Below are 27,209 nucleotides of genomic sequence, written 5' to 3'. Positions count from 1 at the left end.
CAGAATGTCTGAAAGTTGGGAGAGATGTTTGCATAGGATCATTAGTATTGAATGGCAGATTATCTTAAGCTTTGTTTCTTTATATGGATCCACATTTAATCCTTTTTGTGCCAAATTGAGTCCAACAACTTAAAGCCATTCTCCTACAAACTGCTAAAAATCTCCTGCATTGATTTTTATCCTCATAATCTACTACACTTAAAAGAGCAAGCAAAGAGTTTTCTTGCTGTTCACTTGTTTCATCTCTGAGAATGTCTAGATGCTATATTATTTTTACCTGCATCTAACTCTCCATGAATTTATTGCACATCACTGTCTGCAGAGGGGATCTTATATGAAACATTTGTCCAGTTATGACTGCCTCTCTTCTCTTCCTCCAAGAAGTTCCTCATAGCTTTCCTCAGGGAGATAGCCTTGCCTATAGGACTTTTCAAGCTTAAGTATTGCTCAGTAGGTAGTTCTCTTGCTACACTGTTTCCTCAAAGCACAGAACTGATTACCTAAAATACTCTTCAGACACCTCTGCTGTAAGTGTAAATTCAGTTTTCTTCAGGGAGGAAGAATTGACCTTGCATTTTCCTCTTTAAAAGCTTGTCAAAGAAGCACCAAAGAAACTAGCTTTCGTCTGAAATAGATCACAACAATGGATTTACAGTGGCCACCTTTTGTTTGGTTTTGAAGAGTCTCTCCTGTATAAATCTACTAAACTCTTAACAAATTATTCATAGACTAACTCCAGTCCACAGGCCTTGTATCTTAACAATACACATGGTGGAGTACCATCTTCCATGATCTCTTGGCCTACACGTACACTTTGTGCTTTCTTTCCATTTTTAAAGTTGATGCATTTTTTTAATGAAAACAAAACAAAAAGCACAAAACAGAACTGAAGACTGATTTATGTCTCTTGTGATCTTACTTTCTACTTATCCCTTTTAATTCTCCAGGAAACAAATGTAGCTGTCCTTGAGGTGTGTTTACGCCCAGATGAAAGGAGCAGTTCAGGTCCTGTTGATTCTCAAGCATTGAAAGATCCTGACATTAAAATAGAAATGCCAGATGTTACAGAAGAGATGGAACTGTCTGCTACAGATCTTATAGGTCAAGACATTGTCATGTGCAGCCCAGAAAAGAATGCCCAGTCAGAAACTGATTTCATTCAGGCTGAAAAACCAAACACACCAGAATATAAATCAGGTGGGTTTCTTTATGGTTATTTCACATGGTTTGTGTTTAATACTAGGATTTTACAATCAAAATAAGGCTTTATCTGACAATCTTAAACTTATTAATGGACCTTGTTAACACATGAACTTATTGCTGCATGACTATTAAGCTCTCTAAATGGGGTGCAGTGTCAGTGTCTATTTGATATTTGCACTGACATCCTTGTATTATACTGAATGCACAACCGCAAATAACCATACTAATCAAGAGGGTTTTTTTAATTGTATAATCTTCAATAGGGTGTGTAATCCCACTATAAAAAGCAGAAGTAAAAGTTGATAAATGCTATGAAAACTGTATGGCATTTCCAGCACTATCAAGCAATGCATTGTAACTTTTAAGTTTTAAAATGTCTTATTTTCCAGATCTTTTGCATAGCGATTTTATCTCCAGTGATGGAACTCCTTTTGATGTGGTAGGTTCACCTTTAGTCTTACTTGACTAAAACAATCCATTTTACATGGCAGCCCCATTCAACTTTCATATTAAATGTCTTTTGTAAAATTTCCTGAACTACTGCAATGAATTCAACTCCATTAAAAAGTCAGTATCAAAGACCCAGTTACTCTAGCGCAGCGGTTCTCAAACTGGGTTGTGACCCTCTTTGAATGGGGTCGCCAGGGCTGGCTTAGACTCAGTTGCAGGCCACCTGCCTGAGGCTGAAGCCTTTGAGCGTCAACTTTGGCCCCCCCTACCTGGAGTGGTGGAGCTTGGGCTTTGGCCCTCCCACCCAGGGCAGTGGGGCTTGGGCGGGCTCAGGGTTCGTGTCTCTTCTCTTCGCCTGCCCCCCCCCCCCCCAAGATCGTGAAGTAATTTTTATTGTCAGAAGGGGATCGCGATGCAATGAAGTTTGATAACCCCCTGCTCTAGTGCATGCTGCCTTTTGTGGTCACTCAGGAACAGCTTACGTGGATCCAGGATAAAATAGCTCAAGATTTTTGTAGAAGAGTTGTCTAATTCCTGTCAAACTGCTTGATCCCTTGACTTGGTCAAACTGCCAAATATCCAGAAAATCCAATTAGTCTGAACTCTTAGTGATCTTCTCCCTCATGAAAAGTTGAGGCATGATAGCTAACCAGGTGAAGGCTTATTTCTTTCTGTTAATACCTGCTAAAAATGGATAATATGCTCCTTGCTTTCTGCCTTCATCTGTCCTTTTCCTTCCCTCTTTCTTACGAGAATGCTTCAGGTCTCTATTCTATCTCTGCCTTGGTAGCGCTAATATTGTCTAGGGCTGAAGTTGTCAAAAGATCCCCAGGGGAAAGTTGGTGCCCAAATCTAGGGGATTTGGGTACCCAGCTCCCTTGGCTCCTCTGAAGATCTCACCTTGCATGTGGATTGCTGCTGTAACTGGTCCCCTTCTTTCCAAAACTGAGCTGATATTTAAACTCTCCTTATGTGATTGGAAACAAGCCGGCAAAGTGCTGGACCAAAGAGGGGGCCCCAGTGACATTGGTAAGTTGGTGTTGGGGTTTTTTTAATTCATGGCTCTTGCTCTGGAAAAATGTGCAGCACAACTACGATCACCACATTTGAGTCAAGTACTCCATCCGATACTTAATATTTCTAATAATTCTGCACCTTTCAGCACTCTTAAGGATTCTGCTCATAAAACTTGTTTTATCTTTGAACTTGTGTATTTTAAAGCTGTGATGATTAGTGCCCATAGTACTGAATGAGGTGATGAGAGAATTCCCTTAATAAAATCTTTGTCAAAACATTGTCCACCACCTCTTGTCCCAAGGGCTTATACGTGTCTATTATTCATAGACCTCTACACCAGGCATAAACAATTGATTGACAATGACCGTTCCTGTCAGTCTGGCATTTAAATCACTGCGCTAATCAGTAATCTGCTGCTGTACTATGATTTAGTGAATTTGTTATGTGCTGTAGATTGGAGAACTGTTGCTTGAACACTCACTTCACACTTTAATTTCCCCTACAGCCAAGCTTGAATTGCAACCTCCCCTTCACACCAGTCAGGAATGAAGCACAGAAGTTTGCAGCAGCTGAAATATACAATGATCTAATTGTATTTTCTCCTTTGTCTCCCCCCTCTGTGGAAAAATGAAGACTGACTTTGAATTCAGAATGTGTAAATTACACTAATTGAATACATAGAGGGACATCTGAAGTACCAGGATATTACCCTTGAGAACAACTGTGTACTGAGTAAATGTGTCTAACCTGGTATTTAAATAGTAGAGCTACTTATGAAAAACGTTTTGTAACATTTTATGAAGCAGATGATGTTGCAATATGATAACTGCTGTACAGTAATAGCTAGGGAGGGTGATAAGTAGGCTTGCTGTATCCATAGTGACTTGCATGATGATGCTCCTATTTAGGGATAATATATCATGTACAAGCTTCCACACATGTCCAATCCACTTCAAGATATAAACTTTATTTTATTCAGTTTTTGCTTTTCTCCATTTCTTTCCTTACCTCAAAAATAATTAATGTGCAGTCATGGGGCGTACTGTGTGCGGTCATTGCTACAGTTCTAGCTGCACCTCTGTCCCCTTTCTGGTCCCCGAGTGTACCCATTTGGGCCCTTTGTTTTTACCTACACTCTGGAATTCCACAATTCTCCTACACTTACACTGAGCCTGTGTATTAACTGTGCTTACTCAGCAGGTCTGACGGGTCCTTTTTAGAAGTCAGCGATCAGTGCTATCCAGTGACCAACCAGCTTTCTTAAAACAAACAATATGTTGGTTTTAACAGTAGGAACAAAGCATTTAAAGAGGATTTGAAAACCAGTGTGTATGCATGTTGCTGATCGCCCCTGAGACAAGTTTTCTTGGGAGTATGTCACCCTGGTTTCCCCAAACTCCCTCTCCATCTTGAGAGAGACTCCTTAAACTTGCCACAGTTCTTTGATCTCCTGTGTTCCTGAGCCTTTGCCTGTCTTGGCATTGTCTCTTAACAGCCCACAAGTGGTTATGGAGAAGTGGCTTATCCTGAACCCTTCTGTTTCCTTATGGCCCCCTGTTGAACTAGATCAATATATTCATACAGCAAATATCCCAGTAACCAAGGCAACATCCAGTATTCATAAATCATTATAGATCAGCTCCAATTGTCATACATCATTTAAAAAAAGTGACTTTTCGCCTCTTCATTGTCTAATAGTCGATTTTGTATAATAAAATATCGGTTCTCCCCTAGCTTTACTTCAAACTAACTCCTTAGTCAGATACCTAGTATCTTTCCATGGTTACAGTGCTTTCTGCTGCAACTCACCTCTGACAAGGGTTTCTTATTTCAGAATGCTAAGCTGAAAGTGCTGTATTCATGACACTAGAGTCGTCTGTTGAAATAAGGATGAGGGCGCTAACCTGTCTCAAGATTGCTGTGCTGGTCCACTTGCTGAACTTGGTCCCCAAGGCAGATAGCCATCTCCATTCCTCTTTTACAGAGGACAAATTTCTTGTTCAGCTGTATTCCTAAAAATCCTGTGTAGTAAGGAGTGTTGGAGAATCGTATGTGAAATGTTAGTCTGTATACAATAGTGTTAAATGGTGGGGGGGTTCTGTTGACACTGTCCTTCTGGGCTAGCACATCTCTCCTGCTGGCAACTCAGGCTGCCTGCATCTTACTATGTAATGTCACAATTAAGGCATGTCTGTTAGTTGCCTTAAGTGTACAACTCGAGTATTACATATGACTCATTCTTGATACGTTTGTAAACAGGTTCCCTAAGGATTTCTTTTAAAGTAATGTCTGTCCTGATGTTCTTCATGTGACTTCAGATTGCAGCTTTCTTCGGAGTGCTGCATGTGAATGGAATCAGATCCTGAAAATGGACTCTCTAAGAGTGAAAGGAATGTACGACTTTAACAGATTCCCCCCCCACAAAGAAATTAACTGACCTGTAAGCCTCTCCTTCCAGCAGGGCGTAGGAGGAATTTGTTTAGCTAAACTTTATGGTAAAAGCACCTGGAGACGGAAGATAGTCTAGTGGCTAGGACACTCTGCCACTGGCTTCTTCTCTGACCTTAGGTAAGTTGCTTAGCCTCTCCGTGCTTCAGTTCCTTATCTATAAAACAAGGATAATAGTCCTATCTCACAGGGGGGTTTTGAGGTACTCGGGTAGCATGGTAATGGAAGATCTAAGTACCTAGATAATGCTAACTTGTATTGCTCACACCTTCAGCCATCTGATTCTCAGGCTTCAGAGTTCTAACCTCCTTGAAGTACTTGTGGCACAACTTGCCACGCCTTCCCCTTAGAATATACAGAGGCAACCTTTTCTAGAAGCTTGGCCTGGCCAGATGCTTTTTTTTTAAGTAATCCAGCTGTGCTGTCTGCTCCAAGACCTATTTAGTATATTAACTGTAATTATTTGAAGTTAGTCTTAGAAACAAAAAGGGGGAAGGGTGCAAGGCCACCGCTCCAGCTCCTTCCCATTTGGGGTGATCAGTGTATTCTCCCCCTCCCCTCCCCACTGCTTCATGCAAGCCTTCCTCTCAAAGTTGGAGGTTGCTAAGAGTCCCAACTCACTGTCAATAAACTTTAGAGAGGGAAGGAAAATCAGCTTGTCTGTACTGTATTTTCTGTGATGCAAGTACCTACACATTTCCATGGTGCTTGAGTAATTTCAGGGTGGATAAAAATCAATGATTCTTTAAAAATAAGTCTGCTTTTTTAATTTAAATTGGATTTTTTTTGATAGGATTTTTCCTCAAAAAAAGCATTTTATCTAAAGGTAGTTTTAATTAAGACACATAGCTCAAAGGTATCTCATGATGGAATAGGGATTATAAATTTTAATTCTATAGTATGAGACAATATATTCATGTCATCTTTAAGAAAAGATTTGTAAATTAGTTCCAATAGTTCATGGATTAGGGACCCAATCTTAGAGGTTCCACAGGCTTTTTATAGATTATTTAGGCTAATCTTTCTATCTACCCAATAGGACTCAGTGCTCAGTCTAGAAGATACCATCAGAGATGCTTAGTTTTGCAGTTCTCAAACTGTAGATTTGTGTCCCCAGAGGTAACATGCTTGTTAACAGCAAAAATGTGTTTAAATAAATAATATATAGAGGTGAGAAATAACAGACCTCAACTCTATTGTCCCTCTGCAAATTTGTGTATGCAGAGTCAATCCCTTACCTCTAAAAGTGCAAAGTTTCAAAAATTTCAATGAATAGAAGATTGTTGGGGGTGGAATAGATCTGGACAAGGAGAAGTCTGGAGATAAATGTGAGAAGTGAGGGACATATGCTTGTTTTGTTAAAATATTATGTTTGCTTGAACAAAAAATATTATGTTTGGATGAACAAAAACATCCAGAATATTTAATGTTGTTTCGGTTAGACATTTAAATTGTTTTATTTGTCTGGTGATGTTCTCCTCATACAGCATGGCAAGAAAATCCTCCAAATATTAATGATTAACCTGTTGAATTGGAGAGAGTTCACCTCCCTAAATGCCTTCATAAATATCTGCTTCAATTACCTGTGGCAAATGAAACAATCATTTATTTTCTGATGTAGCTGTAAAACTAACCTGAAAAGTTTTCAAAATAAATCACATTTTTAAACAGTATCGTGTACCTTCTAAAAATGAAACCTACATCTATCTCTGAGTTGTGAAGAATATGTATTAAGATTATAACAACCAACAAGAATGCACTTTTATGTAGAAAACCATGATTAAATTGAGTCTTCCTGACTAGTGATTTAAATCAAATCCACCTGAGTAATTTCTCCCAGCTGAATGTAACTTATTAGGAATCTAGTGCCCCACATAATAATCTTACTGTTCAGTTCACTACATACCAGCTATACTACCAGTTTCCCATGCTGCTGCTTGGTGGAGTAGTCTCTTCAGAAGATTTCCCCCTCCTGGAAAATCCTCTCCACTTAAAGGAATTCATGTTTAACTAGCTCATAGTATGGAGTAGTTGAAAGGAGCTAGGACCTCATTATCCTAAGTGGAAGAATTAATCAAGTTTTCAACTCAGTTTTTATTCCACATGTTTTGTGAACTAGGTTACTATTGAACCTCATGCTTTTCCTATATTAAGTGTAACCCCTGTTGTTCTCTCAGCCTCAGCTTGTCAGAGAAGATGGACCATTAGAAGGGGGATACCTGCATCTTTTTTTCAAACAAGCTAGGTCAGGTTGGACTGCTGCAACTTTTAATTAACTTCAACTTTAAGACTTACCATTTAAATTTCGTTAGTTTTAAATGCAGGAGTAGATAGAATTTGGTTTTGGACATGCTTAAGCTTTTAGCTTGTCTGAAAAGGTCTTTCCAGATTTGATTTTTTTTTTTTTTTGCACAATAGCTGCAATTCTAGAGTAACTTGTCTTAAGCCTAATTTATTCCTAATATCTTCAGCTAACAGGGGTGAGTGGAGAGCAGTATTGTGCTTTACAGGGCCAAAGCATTGCAGTCCATCTTGCTGTAGGCTTCCTTCTAAATTGAGTTCAAGTAGCGGGTTAGTGAATGCTCCAGTTGTGCTTCCTGTAGAAGCACAGAAAGTGGACCTGGCTGTTTGTTTACTCCTGGGACCAATGGTCACAGGCATCAGGCTGTTCTCCCAATGAGGTCCTCATTTCTCTGGGTGGGCCCAGGCCAAAGCTGTAGTTCATCTGTTCTGTCCTTTGGTAGACACCCCTTCTGGCCTTTAATATGCATTACCTAAATTCTTGCCATATTTACACTTCTGTGGCTTGCTAGGAAGGCTTTTTGTACCCATTTTCTGATACCCTTTTTAAATAACATGGCAGCAAATTTCACTTCTAGTACAAGTATTTTTATTAAGTTTATTATACAAAGGATAAATGAAGCCAGCAATTTTTTTTTAAAGGCTAACTGCTATTCAAGAAATGGCCGGAGTATGTTTCTTGGGGTGAAGGTTGCACTACAAAAACACTCATATCATAGCAGGTGTAACGCTGGTGAGAGAGATGTCTCCACCAATGCTGAGTGTGGTGATTTCATTCAGGTTCTTCAGCCGGTAGTTGAACTGCAGCAAGTGAGCATCATTGACAGCTACCTTGAAATGATCTGTCTCACACAGAATGTGGATCTGAAAAATGTGAGTCAAACAGATGAGTTTAACGTTGCATTTGTTTCAGGGACTAGGTCTCAGGCTAGAGGGACTATGGCCACTGTTCTGAATCAAGCCTAGGCGAATACCATTGTCACAGTGGCATCTGCTAGCAGTGCATGTAAATCAACTTGGCAGCGGAAGGGTAAGTGTAAAGTGTCTATTGCAAAAAAAAAAAAAAAAAAAAAAAAAGCCATTTGCCTTTCTGCTGCCATTCCACTGACCAAAGACTCAGATTCAAGTATCCCTCATGAGCCGTCGTCCCTCCAGAGCTGGTGGGAGAGCTTTGCAGCGAGGCTGACATCCATGCTGTGCCAGTTCTGTGGACAGGGGCCCTCCATTGTCAAGCTCTGATACCTTTCACAAGCACTTAATTCTGCATCTCTTTTCCCTAATTAAAGCCAAGTGTTTGTTCAGTCCCTTCTCCCTTATAAGGACTAGTTCAGTAACACTTGCTTGAGTCTTGTCCACCATCTCTACCGCTGCACGCTATCCTGGGAGTTAGTTCCCTGGGACAGCCCAGGCTCCCTTGTAAAATGGTCAAGAATATGTAGCAGTCCAGACACCTGCTCAACAACCTGCTGTTTTACTTGCCTGGGTCGAGTAGAGCTTTGCAAGGCTGTTTTAAACATTGAGCGAGCAGGGGCCCTGGATCCTGTAACTCTACTTCCATACGTTCCAGTAGTGATGTGTAAACTGGGGCGCTGTTTCACCAGCCAGGGAAGGGGGAAAAAATACTCCAAGCTTCAGGGCTTGTTTTTTTTAAATCCACCAAACCACCCCCCTCAAAGCACAAATCAATGGTAACAGGACATTTGCTTCCTACAGTAGAGACTTTTCCCTGGAGTAGCTAGCCAGGTGGGGTGAGTGGAGCGCAGGAACTGGTCCAAGAGGTAACCATAGCAGGACCGCTTGGAAATAGTGACCATAATACAATAGCATTCAACATCCCTGTGGTGGGAAGAACATCTCAACTGCCCAACACTGTGGCCTTTAATTTCAAAAAAAAGGGGGAACTAAATGAAAGGGTTAGTTTTAGTTACAATGTGAAGGCACACCCCTTTGATACTCTGCCCCAGCCCCTGTGTGAGCCACAAGGACCTGCTAACCCTTGAGAGGTTGCAGCACCTTTAACCTTGCCAGCCTGGCTTTGACCAAACACTAGACCAGGGAGCGGCTACCTTTGGCACGTGGCTCGCCAGGGTAAGCAGCCTGGTGGACCAGGCCGGTTTGTTTACCTGCCGTATCTCCAGCTTCAGCTGATTGTGGTGCCCACTGGCTGTAGTTCGCTGTTCCAGGCCAACGGGGGCTGCAGGAAGGGGGGCCAGCATATCCGTCAGCCCACGCTGCTTCCTGCAGCCCCCATTGGCCTGGAACGGCAAACTGCAGCCAGTGGGAGCCCTGATTGGCTGATCCTAGGGATGTGGCAGGTAAACAAACCTGGTGAGCCCTCTGCCAAAGGTTTCCAATCCCTGCACTCAACTGTTCTGTAGAAAGGGTTCCTTGACAAGCAGTTTTCTGCATCAGCTGGGAGACCTCCCTGATCTGCACCATCAGGCTATGATTACAGTCCAATTAGTAACTCTTAGAGAGGCAACATGAATGCGGGCAGGGAGTTTTGAGGGAGTAAAAGCTATGCCCTGAGCCTTGGCAGGAGCGGTTGAGAAAGTTAGGGAACGGACACATTTTATGAAGTTGCCAATTAAGGTAAGACCCACCTTAACATGCCCCTTACTAAAGCAGGTTTCTTTATAACCAGACTCACTGGACTTTCTCCTTTATGCAAGCAGCAAAGCCTTTGCTCCTTGGCTTGCCCTGCTATGGCCAGCCCTGGCTGGTAAGGACCCATATCTGCCACACTGCACCACAGAGCAGCTACTGCTATTGCTTTTACACAGTCTTGGCATCAGAAGGAATTTAACACGCATGTGGCTTTTGAATTTAGTGCTGTTGAAAGGTACCAGCATGACAGCCCTGGCCATTTAAGGCCTCTGTTCACCAAAACAGACAATAGCCAGGTGAGTCTCCCAGGGCTGCTGGAAGGGCCAGCTGCAGGGCTGAAAGGTTTATGCCCATTCACCTAGATTGCTAAAGACAAGGGCCAGTTCATACCACGGTGGTGCCCTTTTTGCAACAGGGCACTGGAGTCAGTGAACACTCCTGTCCAGTATATGGCATTTAGAAGTGGATATTTAGAAAATACACATTTAAAGTTTCTGTAGCACCAGGTATACCGGGCACCAGGCCTGCCAGGTAAAGTTTAGTTTATACCTTAAAAGGTTTGCCAACTTCAAATGGAAACCTGGGAGCGGTTCTCTCCTCCTTTCCCCAGTTATTCTGAATCATTGAGTTACAGACAATGACGGGTCTGGTCTCCTCGCTGAAGCGGGGATTAAAGTGGAAGGCGATGTCTTGCCCTTTCTTGAAATCCAGTGAAAATCTGCAAGAGAGAGAACTTCTCTTTCCACAACCCCTGAACGGTATTGCCGCTCAGCTCGTAGGCTAGTTCCTACAGCGGTCGCCTTTAGTCACAGAAAGCAGAGGAGTAAGTCAAGTTTTACGGTTGTAATGAAACAGGCAGCCCGGGGTCCTGCTTTCACTGACTTGGCATGTCAGCAACTCCCTGCGTGTTTAGGGTGGCCAGGGGTCCCGATTTTATAGGGACAGTCCTGATTTTTGGGTCTTTTTCTTGTATAGGCTCCTATTGCCCCCCACCCCCTGTCCCAATTTTTCACATTTGCTGTCTGGTCACCCTATGTGTGTCTAAAATTACAAACACCACAGCACACTACAAACTGCACTCTGGCTGGCTGACTGTTCCTGCCCCTGCTCCATACTCATGGCTTCCCCTGTGAACCCCCCATCTGAATGGCTGCTTCTATAGCACCTTCCACAGGCCAGTTTGTATGGATAAGGGACAGTTAGAGAAACTTCTGCTTAATGAAAGGACATTCTGGGCAATTCATCAGGAAGCAGATGCTGCTTGGGAGAGCACCTGACTGCAGCAGCAGCGGGCTGCCTCCCGCCCAGGGTTGGCTTCCAGGACAGCAGCTGAGCGGTTGGAGCCTCCCCCTTCCCACCCAGCATGCTCAGCATAATCTCCTGTCCCCAGGTGCTAATCCTGGGCCTCTCTGATCTGATCAGCCTGTCCGGTGGGGTTACGCCCGAGTGCTGCAATGGGGCCCTGGCGTGTCTGTGTGATGCTCCCCAGTGTGGTGTTAGGGAAGCCGCTCTGGGGCACAAAGGTCAAGTGGAGCTTTGTTCACACCAAACTCTAGTGCAAATTCAATTACTACACCCCCTGCTTCCCCGCCGTGAACCAAAATCCAGCTGGAGAAGGCTTTAGCCACAGCTGAAAATACAGTTCCACTCTGAATTGGCACAGCAACACCTTCGATCCCCCGGGGTGAGTCGACAGGGCCGACCTGTGCCTTTAGGTACCACCTTGGGCACGGGCTGTGGTGTGAGCTGCACCCATCCAGGAGTAGCCGTGGACGCCTCAGAGGCTCAGTCGTCCATCCCTGCCCAGAGTGGGACAGTAATTCAATGCTGGCCTATACCAGCAGGAAGTAGCGGCAGCCCTTATGCTGGCCCCCACATCAGCAAGGACAGAGACACGGTTGCACCCATGCCCTATCCCTGATAGGAGCAACCAGCACCCAGTGACTCCTGCACCCTCACACACACGCCCCCGCCAGCTGTCCGGTGGGTTCTTCCTCCCCGTTCTACTCCCGTATGGGGGCGCAGAGCAAAGCACAATCTAGCCCATCGGTAACACAGCGCTCTCCTCCGGGCAGCGTCCCCCTGGCTCCGCTGGGGACACCCACTGCTCCGGCTCACTTTACCTTTTGGGGTTTGGATTCACCGTCCCCACAATGGTGATCAAGAAGCGAGGCACGAGGCCGGTCTGCAAGGGCAGGTCAAAGGGGACTCTCTGTGAAAGAACATGGACGTTTCATTAGCAAGAACCAGACTCGCAGCCAACATTTAAAACCACATATATAAAAATACACAGACAAGTCCTAAGGTCTCATAACTTGATAGTGATCAGAGGAACACAACAGGCTCCTCAGGAGACTGCTAGACACCCAGCTGTCTGACCCACGCAGGAAAGCTACCCCTGAGTCCCTCTTGCCCCTCCCTAGCTTTAAAGGGACACTGACTGAAGACTTCTCAATTACTGGTGCTTTACAATATAAATGTAGCTGGGAGCTAATGACTTAAGATCTCTGTCAAGGAAACAAGTTTGCCTGGAACAAAAGGGAATAACTGATATTTTCTGGGAAGTTTGCTTTAGATATTGCAATAGTGGATTGTTCCTCAGGAATGAAAATGTTCAGGAATAATTTAGATGCAAGGTGACAACAAGGAGCGTGGTGTTTTTCAGAGCGATCAGTTTCTTCCAGCAAGATCCCAGCTCTGTAACATCTCCTTACTCACCATGAAGGACCAGAGATGCACACTGGCACGTTCACCTCCCAGGCAGTAACACTAGCGCTCGAAAGGGCTGGGTGACAGCACTATGGGCCTGAGCCTGTAGGGGCCTGAGTACTCTCAATGCCTACGGACGCTGGGAGACAGGGGGGGCACTTTGCACCTTCCAGGAAGGATTCTGCACCTTGCAAGATTGAGCCCCATGTGCTCCGGTTCCTAATTCATACTCTGTCTACTGCACTCTCGGTCAGCCAGGTCCCTCCTGTTCTCAACCTATCAGACACTGCAGATTGTCTAAGAACTGGAAACTATTAAAAAATTATATAGCTGTCACCAGTGGCGCAGTAGGTCCCCCGGGCTGAGGGACAGATCCAAATCCAGGTCCAAATTGTGGTGCAGTAGGAGGTGCTCCAGGTCCACTTGGGGGTTGTCCAGGGGCAGGTGGTGCTCCAGGATAGGCTCCAGGCGCTCCAGGATAGGCCCCTGGTGCTCCAGGATAGGCCCCTGGTGCTCCAGGATAGGCTCCCGGCGCTCCAGGATACGCCCCTGGCGCTCCAGGATACGCCCCCGGCGCTCCAGGATACGCCCCCGGCGCTCCAGGATAGGCTCCAGGACCAGCAGGTTGATTTCCCCAGGGACCACCAGGCCAGCCTTGGTTTGGAGGAGCATTTGGGTTTGTGTTACCGGCTCCAGATAAAGCATCAGATAACTGGAAGGAAGACAAAACATCGTCAGTATGCTACCATTGCATCCTGCCAGCCAGCGTGAGTCTGTTTTGATTCCTTACATGCTTGTGTCTCTTGGTGCTTTATGGGGAGAGAGGACAGGCAGAGACCAGAACTTCGAACAGCAGGGTCGTTATCATTCTACTTCTTGTCCAGGAGAGAGGGTTTGGAATGTGTTTCACAAACTACAGGATCTGGCCTGTCACTGGACAGAGCCTTCGGGTCCAGAGTGGGATTGGAGAGGGAGCCCTAGGGAGGTTAGAAAGAAGGGGACATTGGCTTGGAGTACAGGCTACTCTGGAGTGTCTCTATATGACCCAAAGACTTTGGATGCCAACTGGCAGAGGGCACAGGGATCCCCTGGGTTCGCCAAAATAATGTCATGTAAGGTCTCTAATGAAAAACCTGTGGCACACTGGTCATCATCATCATCATCCTGGGATGTACGTATGGAAAATGTGAAGAGTTACACACACATGCAGCAAATTATGCTCTCTAGGCCTTGTCGTTAAAGGCAGAGCACTCAAAGGTAGCATCCCTTGAGGCAAATTTCTCCAGACAGGAAGAGGAGATGTTTATCTCCCCGCTGGACCATTGTGTGTCTTACAGTAGAAGTCTATTAACACACTGAGTCAAATGCTAATGAAGAGCTTGTGGAGACTTCAGAAGGAAATTAACAGGAAGAGGCAAACAGAGGAGGGATCCCGGTTTTCAGATGAATCTCAAAGATCTGTTATGGTATATTTGATGGGGGAGGGTGCAGAAAGATGCTCTGGCAGCCTTCAATCTGTGAAGGCACGTTGCCAACAGGCTTGATCTTTTGAAACGGGATTTCAGCCATCCTGGCTGAAAACAGTGGGAAAAGGACTTGGAGTAAGCTATCCTGTTGAGACAGGAAAAGTCTTGTGAGTTACGTTTAGCTAGAAAGCATGTTATAATTTTGTTTTATATGTAACCATTTGTTTCCAATATTCTTAGTTACTATCTGCTCTTTGATGATAAACTTATCCTTGTTTTCACTATAAATATATCTAAGTGCTGTGTTTTCAGCAGATTGATGATCCAGAGTTGAATCTTGTAAGCTGGCATGTGCTATTCCCTGGGGAGTACAGGACCTGAGAGTTCTGTGAGTGTTCAGTGGATCAGGGACTGGGCACTTCAGAGGGACACACCATGAGGATTCAGGGGTTGCTAACCTGTCCAGAGAACACAAGGCCTGCAGAGACCTGGAAGGCAGCTTGCGTTGCAAGAGGCCAGTGGAATCAGGGAGCTGATCCAGAGTAGGCACAGACAAGACTTCCTCACGCTAAGGGCAGGTGGTAGCAAGGAGCTTCACAACCCTGGGAAGCATCACGCTCTAGCAAGCTGCAATGTGTTGCGTTTATGGTAATAAATGTACAATTGAAAGCCAGAATAATGGTCCCACTCCCACTGACACCAATGAAAATCTTCCCATTGAAGTCAATGAGAGCAGGGATAGCGCACACAACCCTAAATATTCATGAGCAGCCAGTGATTTTGGATGCCCAACCTGAGATGTCCAGGAGGGATTATTTCAGCACTAAATGTACAGCTTAAGAGCTGAATTTAGTTTTGAGGAGTTTTATACATCTTAGAAAAGATGAGAAATTCTAGCTTCCACAGGAACTGTATGCTTTAGTACAAGGCAACATCGTTTATAATGCTCAAAGATCATGAATTTTGTTTAAAAAGTCAGGACTTACAGAAAAACCGTCTGCCATTTTCCTGAAACAAAGAACAAGGAGACAGTTAATACTTATTTTCCCCACATTCAATCTACAAGATACAGATCTCAGCATTGCATTTTTAAAAGTCACACGAGTTTATATTTAATACGTCCTGAAGAATCTATCCCCTATGTCTTGCTTGCCAACTTTTCACCTCAAAGCATTGCTACTTCCAGAGAGAATGTCTCTTAACTACCCCAAGGACTAATGACATCTATATGAAACATTGTTAGCTAAATATTAAATGGGAAGATATCAGTACCATACTAGATATTACACTGCTGTACCTGGACTGATGTTTAAAATTAGTGCCCCTTTATTTAGACAATGTTGTTATTCTCTATATTAGACCTTAATGGGAAGGAGGCTAATCATCACTGGAATCTTCAGTGCTCAAGGACTGCAATTTAAATGGAGAGTTGCTACATTGTGAGATATGCATGCAAGGGCCATTATCTTGGCAAGGGCTTTGCTGTAGGGGACTTGAATCAATACAGTTATCTTTCCTGGAGAGATGGACACCAATCTGAAGTGTATCATCTGTGGGGGCTTAAAATCCAGTTAAGGAAATACTGTTTAAACACATAGCAGTCATGTACAGCAGCTTATTCAGTTATACAAGTCCTGATTCAGCACATCCTTAAACACCAGAGTAATCCCAATGATCTCAAAATTAAGCACATGTACATTGCTGAATCAGGGCCACAGTTAGAGAACAAGCATGGCTGAATTTCTATCTTTCCAACAGAGGTGAGTCCTTTTAATTAACGGATCTCCCAGATCGACAGTATGAAAAAAATCTGAGAGGCCATAATATCTGTGTTTCTATTGGCTGTCATTTTCCAGATAACTATAATTTGCACTTGAGATGATTGTTGTACTGACAGTTTCATTCCTCTTGTAGAAGTGGAGTACAACCAGCGCTGTAGCCAGGGAGATACAGCGCTGTGCCTTGCCAGTGTGGACGGTGAGTGAGTTACAGCGCTGTAAAGCCACCACCAGCGCTGTAACTCTCCAGTGTAGCCAAGCCCTTACTTGTTAGGTAACAAGATTTCAGCCTTTCCACAAACTGTGTTCTGATTTATTTACGCATTTTTTGAATGGCTGCCAGTTCTGATAAAGTATAAAGCCAGTTCCAATATCCTAGACACCAAATCTGTGCCATTGGTGGAAGTCCAGAGTAATGCCCCTGAAGTCAAGGAAGTGACTCTGGCTATACATCACTGTTACAGAAATCAGAACCTGGCCCTGCGCAGTGCATAAGAAGCAAACGATAGAGCTGCACGTAGAGTAGTCAGCTTTACATTCTCCTTTTTGTCAAATACTTTTCATCACAATGTTTTCCTCCGGCCATAGCAGTTGGAAATAGATTTGTATCAGTAAGTGGTAACACACAGTTATAGTTGCAGACATAAATAGCATCAAAGCTCCATATTCAGTCTGCAAATACAGACACGTCAAGGTTGTTATCTTTGCAAATCAAGACTTCTGCCAAATTGAAAACTCAAAAGGAAGAAAGGAAAGAGAAGCCCCCCCGACTCTGTTCTTCCTGCTTGCCGGAATGAAGATTGTGCAACCCGAGATTTGCCCGCACTCTAATTATTATTTCTATGGTGCTACAGGGATGAGGGACACTTTACAGTCACGTAGCAAGACAAAGGCTTTGCCTGGAGGAATTCCAACTGGTTTAAACCAATACGGACAAGTAAACCGGAGCAAACAGCATGCGAGAGAAATCCAGCGTGGTGCATTAGGCAGGACAGAATGCAGCACGCTCCAGCTGTGAGCTGTAGAAGATGGTTTGTGCTAGTGAAGTGGGCAGACCAGCTCGGTGAAATAAGAAGGTGCCGTTTTATTTCGTTCTTTCCCCTGACTGTAGCTGCATTTTAAGTCGCACGACAGCTTGTTTCAATAATTCAGATGCATAACAAGTTTTCATCTACATTGGTCACGTGAGTGGTTCTGACTCTTATCCTAGGAGACAAGTACAAACCCCAGAGACTATTCACCTCCCATCCCCCACCACAGTGGATGTTTCGACATACTTTAAAAAAAATAAAAAAAAGGCAGCCCAAAGTTTCTGGAGCAAAAACCACAAACTACGTAATGGATTTTTTTTTTTTTATTTTTAAAGTTCAGGGATATCTCCATAGTAACCTCGCTTGGTAAAACGCCTGGCTGATCTGTGTAGCCTTCAGCTAAGGCGTGGCACAAATATGAGTCAGGACTTCACCCATTTTGATCAACGGCTCTCAGATGGAGTAGGATTCTCCTTCCATTAATAATAAAGAAAGTTAGGTTATGGCATATGACTAGCTTATCTAAGCGTGTCAGATAATGCTGTACAGCGATAAAATTCCCAGCTTCGTCTTGCACTTTTCATCAAAAGTGCTTTACAAAGGAGGTATCATTACCCCATTTTACAGATGGGGAAACTGAGGCACAGAGCCATGAAGTGACTTGCCCAAGGTCACCCGGCAGGACAATGGCAGAGCCAGGAATAAACGTAGGTCCTTTGAGTCCCAGGCCATTACTGTAACCACTAGGTTACACTGCCTCTCTAGCAGTGTACTAGCTGCAAAATTCCCACTGACTTCAGAGAGATCCCCTAAATTGTTAATAGAGCATCAGTCATCACTGTACGTCCCTGCAACTCAAAACTGCACCTGCTTTTTAGGTGAACAATTCTACCAAAGGGAACCAAAATCGGGCTCTAAACATGGCTAACACTGAGGCCAGCAAAGGAAAGAATTACATTTACCCAGCAGCAGAAACAGTTACACTGGCACTGAGCTGGGACAGAGAACGTCTTTGCTAGCTGCTTGGCTGAACTGCACATACATCCTCTGCCATAAGCAGGAATCACTGCAACGCAGCCAGTAACGTGGGGGCAGTTATTCTGTTTGGTCCTGACTGTCTTTTTGTTCTGTGTTTGGACAGCACCTAGCACACTGGGGTCCTGGTCCTTGACCAGGGCTCCTAGGTGCTATGCAACATGTGGCTCCCGGAAGCAGTGCCATGTCCGCCCCCCAGCTCCTATGCGTAGGGGCAGCCAGGGGCTCCGCACACTGCCCCTGCCTCAAGCGCCACCCCTGCAACTCCCATTGGCCTGGAACTGCAGCCAATGGGAGCTGCAGGGGCGGCACCTGCGGACAGGGTGGTGCGCAGAGCTGCCTGTCTGCCCCTCTGTGTAGGAGCTGGAGAAGGGACATACTGCTGCTTCCGGAAGCTGCTTGAGGAAAGTGCCCGGAGCCTGCACCCCTGACCCTCTCCCGCCCTCCGAACCCCTCGGTCCCAGCCCGAAGCTCCCTCCTGCACCCTAAACCCCTCATCCCCAGCCCCACCCCAGAGCCCGGACCCCCAGTCAGAACCCCCTCCCTGCACCTCAACCCTCTTCCCAGCTCGGAACCACCTCCCATACCCTGAACTCCTCATTTTTGGCCCTACCCCAGGCCCCGCACCCCCAGCTGGAGCCCTCACCCCTTCCCGCATCCCAACCCCCAATTTCATGAGCATTCATGGCCCATCGTACAATTTCCATACCCAGATGTAGCCCTCGGGCCAAAAAGTTTCCCCACCCCCGCAGTAGACCCTCATCACACGTGCCTTGAAGATTACAGTGTAAATGAACACAAACAGGGATACGCAGTAACTCTGATTTCCCCTCACCAGAAATGGATCCCATCACCATCCATCCATTATGCAAGTCAGTGTTTAAGAGCATTACCATTACGGCCACAATGCTACAAGTCATTGAATAGGAGAGCCTCCACGTCTCAGTGTGCACACACCAGGATCTGCAATGTTTGCACACTCACAGATGCTAGAAATTCACCATGCGAAACACATTTGAATGCATTAATTCAATCAACTGGAAGCACAAGTGTGTGTGCAAAAATTGCCCTATGAGCAACACAATTATTGATCTGCATTATGGGAAGCACCTGGAAGATCCAACTGATATCAGGGGGCCCCTTGTGCTAGGGGCTGTACACAAACCTAGGGTGGGTCTACGCTAGAACAATGGGGAATTTGGACCTGCTCTGGGAAGGCTGGGGATGCTGCAATGCAGCCACACGAGGACGGGTTGTGGATAAGTGGAGGTTAGTTAACACACTCCAACCTAACCTCAACCCACTTTTCTAGCATAGAAAAGCCAACAGCGAGAGACAATTCCTATCTGGAACCGTTTACAACCAAAACAGCTAAGAGAGACAAAAGATGAGAGAGGAAACTGAGGCCCGATGGGGGGTGGGGAGAAGTGACTTGGCCACGGTCTCACAGGATGTCCAGTCCCTTTGGGATGAACTGCTTCTCCAGCAGACAAGATGATGGGACAGCAGCCTCAGAACGAGGTGGGAATGTCAGAGCTGCAGTGGAGCAGAACCCAGTACACAGATAATTCAGAGTGGGGCTCCCCTTTTGTTCAGCATGGACACACAGCATGGACATCCGGAGGCTCTCAGTATAGCTCGGGGGCAAACCACTGATGGAACGAAGGACAAACGACAACTCCTTCCGCTGGTTAAAAGCGCGGGCCAAAGCACTACCGAAAGGTCCCAATTTCTTCCCCTCCCCCTGGCCTGGAGGTTTGCAGGAAGCTCTCCTGCTCTGCTGTGTTGTTGCTGAGACTGGAAGACTTCTCCCACTGCACACTGCAAGTTACAACACAGAGCCCGAGGCTGAGTTCTCAAGCTGCTAGACAGCCAGCCTGCAGGTTGAGTTTGCTGGATGGCGCTGTTAATCCAGCCCAGGTGGCGTTTGTCTGTCTGCCCCGTGCCAGGCTGAACTGGCAAAGCTAGCGGTGGTGTTTTGTCTCTGATGAATCAAGACCGCGAGGCCTGGATGTGTGACCCACTGAAGTCAAGGCAAGCCCTTTGGGCCCTATCGTGCATTGCGAGGTGTCAAGCTACCGCTGGAGGCATCAGTAAATAGTAAACTCTTACTAAAGTCAGTGCGGGTTCCATGTGCGGATGGTTGGGGCCTTACATTTTGTATGTCAACTGGGGTGGGGGGGTAAAGGGGGGGGAAGGGAAGAGTCTCGGGGAAAGGGGAAAAGCAGTGGAACAAGATTCCCATCCTGAGAAGATTCCCATCCCATTAAGGTGATGCCACTGGAGATCTGGCCCATCTGCTACACAGATTATGAGAATTTTTGCCCTTATTGGTACTGCCAACCTGAGTGTTCCTAAGCCTATGATCAGGGCCCCCTAAATCAGGACACTTTTTTTTTAAATTTAATTTTTAAGACAAATATTCCTTTTTGGGGTCTTTGTATTTGCCATCTGCTTTTTGCATCTTTAGTATTCACATTTTTAGGGTTTTCTCTGCAGCTGTGAGGGCTAGAACAGGGGCTCCTTGTACAGGCACCGACTCCCGGGCTGGAGCTACAGGCGCCAACTCCCCAATGTGCCAGGGGGGGGTGCTCACTGCTCAGCCCCCAGCTCTGCCACAGGCCCTGCCCCCACTCCACCCCTTCCCGCCCCCTCCCCTGAGCCTGCCGTGCCCTCGCTCCTCCCCCCAGAGCCTCCTGCACGCCATGAAACAGTTGATCAGGAGGTGCGGGGAGCGAGCGGGAGGCACTGATCAGTGGGGCTGCTGGTGGGTGGAAGGCCCTGGGAGCGGGGTGGGGGAGCTGCTGATATATTACTGTGGCTCTTTGGCAATGTACATTGATAAATTCTGGCTCCTTCTCAGGCTCAGGTTGGCAACCCCTGGGCTAGAAGCTTCCTGTTTCAAATGGAATCCAATTCTCACATCATCACGTGACTCCCAGAGCTGGGGCTTTAGGCGGAGACACCAAATATCCTGAAACTTGTGATAAAGCTGAGAGAGTTGGCAACATCCCTTCCTCATGCTCTGTGCAGACCAACAACTCCTCACATCTCCTCATCGCTGCAGGAATGTTTTGTTTGATATTTGAACCTAGCTCTGCATAGATAATAATGTTTTGTCAGCAAAGGCTATTGTGGTTTTCAGAGCCATAGCGAAAGCTGTAATTAACCCTTGGGTTTCAATGCGCCATGAGCTAGGCGCCATCAAAGGACTGTCTCAAAAGCACCAGGAATCCTGTGGTAATAGAGCCCCACCCCCACAGATGGCTCTGCATCAACTCCACCATCAGCACCCCTGGCCATCTCGGCACTCCTTCCTCCGGCTGCATGCTGTGACAAGCAGCTGTCACTCTGCTCTTTGGCTGCCTGGCACAGCTGCTGCTGCGGGAAACAGAATGGCCCTTTGAGATCCCTCACCCTGCGGGCTGCTTTCCCACCCACCCACTGCTCCAGCTCTGTGTGTGCATGCACGCACCCAAGGGAGGGTGAAGATTCAGAAGCACCAGGATTAAAGTCACATGACAACATTCATTAGCACCACGTTTGCCACTCATAGCTCCCCGCAAATCTCCCCTCGTGGCCTGACCCTTCCCATGCTTGGCATCAGACCTTTGTGTTTGAGAAAGTTTGAGGTGAACCCAATCACTGAGCTGCACAACCCCAGATGCCCCGCAGGATGCCTGCCTGCCCGGCCGCCCGCCTCCATTTCCAGAAAAGAGAATTCAGTACAAAACCCTCGGTTACTGCAGCAGTCAGGCTGCAACGAACACAGGAATGCCAGGAAATAAAATTATCAGCATTCCTGGCATGCTCAGAGTGTTTATTACTATCTAAGTTGCTACTTACTGTAAGGTACCCGCAACGTGGGCCAGTTAACACGGATTTAAGAACCTTTTACATCCCCAGCTTGTGCGCTTACGTCTACACCCCGGGGTGTTACACTAGCAAAGGGCTTCAGTTTTAGGACACACGCATTAGTTTCCAGTCTGTGTCTTCAGGCATGAATTCTCAGCGTGGGTGGGCGTGCCCACCCTGCCAGGAGGGATCCCAGCTAGAGGACAGGGGATCGCAGGCTTGAAAGGGGGACCCTGGAATGGAAAAAGCTGAGAACCACCATCCTAGGCTACACATCTCACAACCAAACATAAACATGAATATAAATGTTCGATCCTGCTCCTACTGAGAGTCACAGACATTTGGCCATTTTAATATTCCTGAATCTCATCAGCTAAAAGGCTTGTGTAGCTATAGGGAGTGGAGGAGAGGAAAAGCAGAGAGGGATACACAATGTGTAGGGAGCGATACACAACCACTACACACACACACACACCAGAGGGAGGGGCACACACCTACTATACACACACAATGCATAGGGATTATACAGCTGCATCTATTTCCAAGCAACGCAAAGCATAAGGGCACCTTTCACTACTACAACAGATTTAACAGAAGTGTTGACTCTGGATGTAACCGCCAGAAACCACAGCCAGGTGGCTGGTCCCTCATGCTATTCATTTGTGCTAGTCACACTCCCACAAGCGGGGGACCGAAGAGGGGGAAAGAGAGGATTTACAGTCGCCCCACAGAACGGCCCAGTAGTTTAGCTGAGAGGCAGTTTCCATGGACTAGACACAGGGCCCGGACTGATTCTAATCCTGTCACAGGCTCTGTGCCTCAGTTTCCCTATGTGAGAAATGGGGGGAGGGGGTCACAGAGCAGCAGCTGGGCCGGCCTCTGGGGATCCCACAGCGGCTGGAGGCCCAGTGGGGGGTACTGCTGGCTGAACAGCAGCACACGCGACATCCCACTCGGGCAAGGGCTGCCTTCGCTGCGGGGCGGGGTAAGGACCGGGGCGGACCCCAGCGCCAGCCAGAACCTCCCCAGACAGGACCCCGGCACCAGCCAGGGCCCCCATGGACAGGACCCCGGCGCCAGCCAGGGCCCCCCCAGACAGGACCCCGGCCCCGTGGCGGGCAGCCCCCACTTTCCCCCTAGCGCCCCCGGGACAGCTCCTGGGCAGCAGGCGGGCACCTCCCTGGGGAGCAGGGGCCGCCCCGCCCTGCTCGCAGCCTGGCCCCGCCCCCAGGGGGAGGCCGCGCCCCCGGCCCCGCTCACCTGCGGGTGTAGTGAAGGATACTGCTCCCGTAGAAATGTGCTACTTACGGCGTATGGCGCACGAGTTATACACCCTTGACTCAAGAAATTGTAATACATAAATGAGATTTTTTTTGTGCCTCTTTGTTCCTGAGCCTGATGGGTGCAGTAAGGCCAGTTCAAATGCCTTGAGCCTAAACACCGGAATGAATCGTAGGCTACCCTCATACTCCCAAACATTTCATATACCTAAGGCCATACCTACAGTTTAAGTGTGGGCTAACTCACGTTATGTCACCATGGAGTCACTATGGTAACTATGGCACTTGTATTTTCCATGTATTTTGTATGTATGCACTGTATTTTGGGAGGCTTTGGTTTGGCAGTGTACGCTGGGTACCAAACAAGTCAGACAGGGGTGGCTGTGGCCAGGGGATCAAACTTCCTATAACGCATAAACGTATACATAACGTTTACACCTTTTTTTCTCAGGGCCGCCCAGAGGATTCAGGGGGCCTGGGGCAAAGCAGTTTTGGGGACCCCTTCCATAAAAAAAGTTGCAATACTATAGAATACTATATTCTCATGGGGGCCCCTGCAGGGTCCGGGGCAAATTGCCCCATTTGCCCTCTCGGTGGCCCTGTTTTTTCTAAACCCACTAACCTGCCTGGCCCTCCTCACTGTCCGCCATCTCGCACAGACTCATGGAGCTTGCATGGCTCTGCACTATTGTCATGAGCGTTAGCACCCAAAGGTGCATGCTCCTTGACTATTTGCAGATCAGCAAACATACATGTGGGGTGTGACATTCTACTCTACATTCTTTATGAAAAGATGCTTATGATATGGATATGACATAGCCAATATATACCTTAGGCAAGATGGCTGTTGACTGTGTTTATCCAACCTGTATGCATGTGAGAGTGCTCTCTGTAGGGATCACCTACAACTATGAAACTGCAAACTATAGGGATGTGCTGCTACCCGGAGCGCTGCAATGTGATGAAGCTAATTCCTACAGGCAGCAGTTTCTCACACACACGAGTATGAAACTGGAAACTATAGGGATGTGCTGCTACTCAGAGCGCTGCAATGTGATGAAGCTAATTCCTACAAGCAGCAGTTTCTCACACACACGAGTATGAAACTGGAAACTATAGGGACATGTGTTGCTACCTGCAACTGAATTAGCTTCATCACATTGCAGTGCTACAGGGATCACATCCCTAGAGTTTGCAGTTTCATACACCCATGTGTGTGTGTGAAAATGCTACGTGTAGGACCGTGCTACCCGCAGCAGGGAAAGCTCAAACTTTGCTAAAAAGGGTATTTGACGCATTCTCACATGTAAAACCAACCTGATCGCTTTCTTTAACAGTGTACCAAGCCTACATGACCTTCTCATAATCGAACTATGGAAATGAAGCCTAGATGGACATAACGCTCGAGAAGACGGGCATAATAACAATGTCATGGATGTTTCTAGTCAAAATCTTCATGTAGGATTGAGATAAGGGCATAGAAATTCGATGACAGTTTTCAAGCATGTACAAGGAAAGTAGCATCTTTTTACAGAAGCTGCTTCTTACAATCGAGGCGTGTCACTAGCTGCTACGGTTGGCACATTTCTACCCGTAGCAATTTCACATAGAAGATCGTGCAAGAAACTGCTACCTGTCGGCACTTGCTACACCGGGTAGCAGTTTTATACAATAGCAGCTTCTAAAGTCTCGGGATGCGCTGCCGGTAGCACATGCCTACGCGGAGCAGTATCCTTCGCTGCACCGGATCGGATTCTGCCCCGGCAACCGCTGGAAGAAGCGGAGCCGGAGCCGGAGCCCGGCGGGGGGAGCCGGGGCCAGCGCCCGTCCCGGAGCCCGGGGCCAGCGAGAGAGCTGGGGGGCGAAGACTCCAGATCGGTGCGGGGGGCGGGAGGGACGGATCGCCGCCCCCTGCCCGCAGCTCTCTGCCGGGGCAGGAGAAGGGGGGCCCCGCCGCAGGAGCAGCAGAGCCGGACGGGCTCAGAAAGCTGAACCTTGTCCACACGAGCGACTGGCGCCCCGAAGGGCGGGATCCGGCTCCCGCAGCGGGTTCCAGCGCTGGCCAGGCCAGGGGGCGAGTGTAGACACCAGGCGGGGCTCCTGCCCCCAGCTCCCCGCTCCAGCTCTGCCGAGCGGCACTGGACGGATAAGCCACAACGAGGGGCACACGCAGCCCCCTGGGGTGGGTGCCAGGGCTGAGGACGCGGTTCCCTTTCACTCCGCCGCCCTTACTTACCTTAGGTGTAGCGGCCCCCCCAAGCCAGCACGTCCCTCTCCTCTCCGAGCGTCTCCCTCCCTGGAGGAGCCCCAGGAGCGGGGAGTTCCCCGAGCGCTGGAGGCGGGGCAGGGCTCAGCCTCCCCTGGCCAATGGGGTGGGACACGGGGAAGGCCCCAAACCAGGGACGCCAACAAACCATCAAGGAAGGAAACCGCCCTGCTGTTGCTATGGGAGTGAATCCTTCCTGCCCTGGCAGTGCCGCCAGCTTCATGGGCGGGCTGGTTGCTGGGGGTGTGGATAACGGTCACCCCCCCAGGGAGGGGTTTGGGGACTCGACATGGGGGCTGCCCCTCAGGCTGAAGGGCACTGGAGAAAAAGGCCTGACTGGGGCATGGATGGACTCTCCCATAAGGGCAGTTTTCCTTCCCCACTGTTCATTAAGCGATTGTGTGAAATAGGTGTTTTAAACAGAGTGAATAAAAACCAGTTTCCCTCGGAATTAATGGCCTCCCGCTTCCAGGGTAGCTGTGGGCTTCTCTTCGTAGTGAGGGGGAGAACCGGAGCTCAGGATGCTGCCTTCAGCACTGGGCCGGCTAACGCAAGCGCTCCCGGCCAGGTTCGAACACAGTAACGTTTCCTAATGGAAATGCAAAGCTCTGTGGGGTCAGAGAACCCAACTGCTCCCCCCGCCCTCCGCAAAAACAGGCTACGCCAGGCCTGAATTTCTCATGTCAAAAAATAATCTGGAAACCCAAACCTTCCAGCCTCCCTTCCCGCCTCAGAAAGCAGCAACAAAAAGGGCACCAAAGCCATTTTTCCCCATCGCAGGTCACCTTCCATGTTGTGCAAGCTAAACTGGCTGTGTCCAAGCACTGCTGCTGAGTAACAAAACCAACAATGTGCCCACATGACTGTCCTGCTTCTCAGCTGCAGCCGATAACTCACTGAGTGTGTGTGTCAATAGACCATCCGCCCTAAGTCAGGGAGCTCAAACACTATGGGCAAAGGGGAGATCCATATCAGCACCTCGAGCGAGAATAGTCTTTTGTGACAACTGGGCCTAGAAGTTTTTGCCTGCTTGGCAATTGACCATGACAAGTAGATCACGTGATTTTTAATAAAGAATGTTATAAGGAGGCGCAAGAAAGCCAGAGGGAAAAACCGAATTAGTCCAAACGAAAAAGCCCACGGATCTAACTGAAGGACTGTGTTAAGATCATGCTTGGTAAATAAGAAAATGTGGGTCCGGAAATTAATAAACTAAAAGTATTGTGTTGGAAACAAGGCCTAATTTATGGCCTAAGTAATAAGGGGATGGGTTATTCCACTCAGCCGTCCCTCTTGGTGCCCTGTCACAGATGCTCTACCCACCGCTGGAGCACCTGCTTCTGGCCACATCTGGGGATTAGCTCTGCCCATCTGATGCCCCTTCCTGCGGTTGCTCACTCCGTCGCTTCTCTCAGTCTCACTCCTTCAGGACTCAAGTGCTCCCGTTTTGTGGCTTGGCCGTCTGGCCAGGTCACTGTAATTTTCCCCTTCCAGGGCGGGTGCATGTATCAAAGCCTCTCATGATGAGCCACTGCTCCTTAACAGGGCCACTTCCACAGTGGCTGATGGGGAACCCAGGCCCACCCTCTACACTGGGTTCCAGCCCAGGGACCCTACAACAGGACATCGAGATCTGAACAGTCCTAAACCATATGGCTGTATCCCCGTGGGCTCTGTCCTACCTTGCCTTCAGACTTGACTAAATAGTCTATAATTCCTCAAGACTTGGCAGATTATATCCTCTTGCTCTGCACCCTGTGTCT

At 47.3% G+C, this 27,209-nt stretch overlaps 2 protein-coding genes across 6 annotated transcripts in view; one reads left to right on the top strand and one right to left on the bottom strand.

Annotated features, from left to right (window-relative positions):
- Positions 1 to 3,648, top strand: part of DLGAP5 (DLG associated protein 5) — a 45,558-nt gene extending 41,910 nt beyond the window's left edge. For all 4 annotated transcript variants that reach the window (XM_039538591.1, XM_039538589.1, XM_039538588.1 and 1 more), the window contains 3 exons: positions 948 to 1,197; positions 1,593 to 1,642; positions 3,176 to 3,648. In XM_039538591.1, coding sequence (XP_039394525.1) covers positions 948 to 1,197; positions 1,593 to 1,642; positions 3,176 to 3,301 — 426 coding nt within the window. In that variant the 3' untranslated portion in view covers positions 3,302 to 3,648. The remainder of the gene's footprint in view (positions 1 to 947; positions 1,198 to 1,592; positions 1,643 to 3,175) is intronic.
- A 4,337-nt stretch (positions 3,649 to 7,985) lies between these two features.
- Positions 7,986 to 25,601, bottom strand: LGALS3 (galectin 3). Of its 2 annotated transcripts, XM_039537822.1 has the most exons (7): positions 25,417 to 25,601; positions 15,188 to 15,209; positions 13,231 to 13,447; positions 13,073 to 13,188; positions 12,150 to 12,238; positions 10,576 to 10,744; positions 7,986 to 8,283 (listed from the first exon to the last, which is right to left on the bottom strand). In XM_039537822.1, the coding sequence occupies exons 2-7, from the start codon at positions 15,203 to 15,205 to the stop codon at positions 8,128 to 8,130; spliced, it is 765 nt and encodes a 254-aa protein (XP_039393756.1). In that variant the 5' UTR covers positions 15,206 to 15,209; positions 25,417 to 25,601; the 3' UTR covers positions 7,986 to 8,127. The 2 variants fall into 2 exon arrangements, with proteins under 2 accessions (XP_039393756.1, XP_039393755.1); XM_039537821.1 differs by having other exon boundaries at positions 13,073 to 13,447; positions 25,417 to 25,599.
- Between the last annotated feature and the right edge of the window lie 1,608 nt (positions 25,602 to 27,209).

Source organism: Mauremys reevesii, linkage group 4, assembly GCF_016161935.1.
Source record: "Mauremys reevesii isolate NIE-2019 linkage group 4, ASM1616193v1, whole genome shotgun sequence".
Lineage (NCBI taxonomy): Eukaryota > Metazoa > Chordata > Testudines > Geoemydidae > Mauremys > Mauremys reevesii.
The sequence above is the reverse complement of the archived record's forward strand: the minus strand, read 5'-3'. Positions and strand labels throughout refer to the sequence as shown.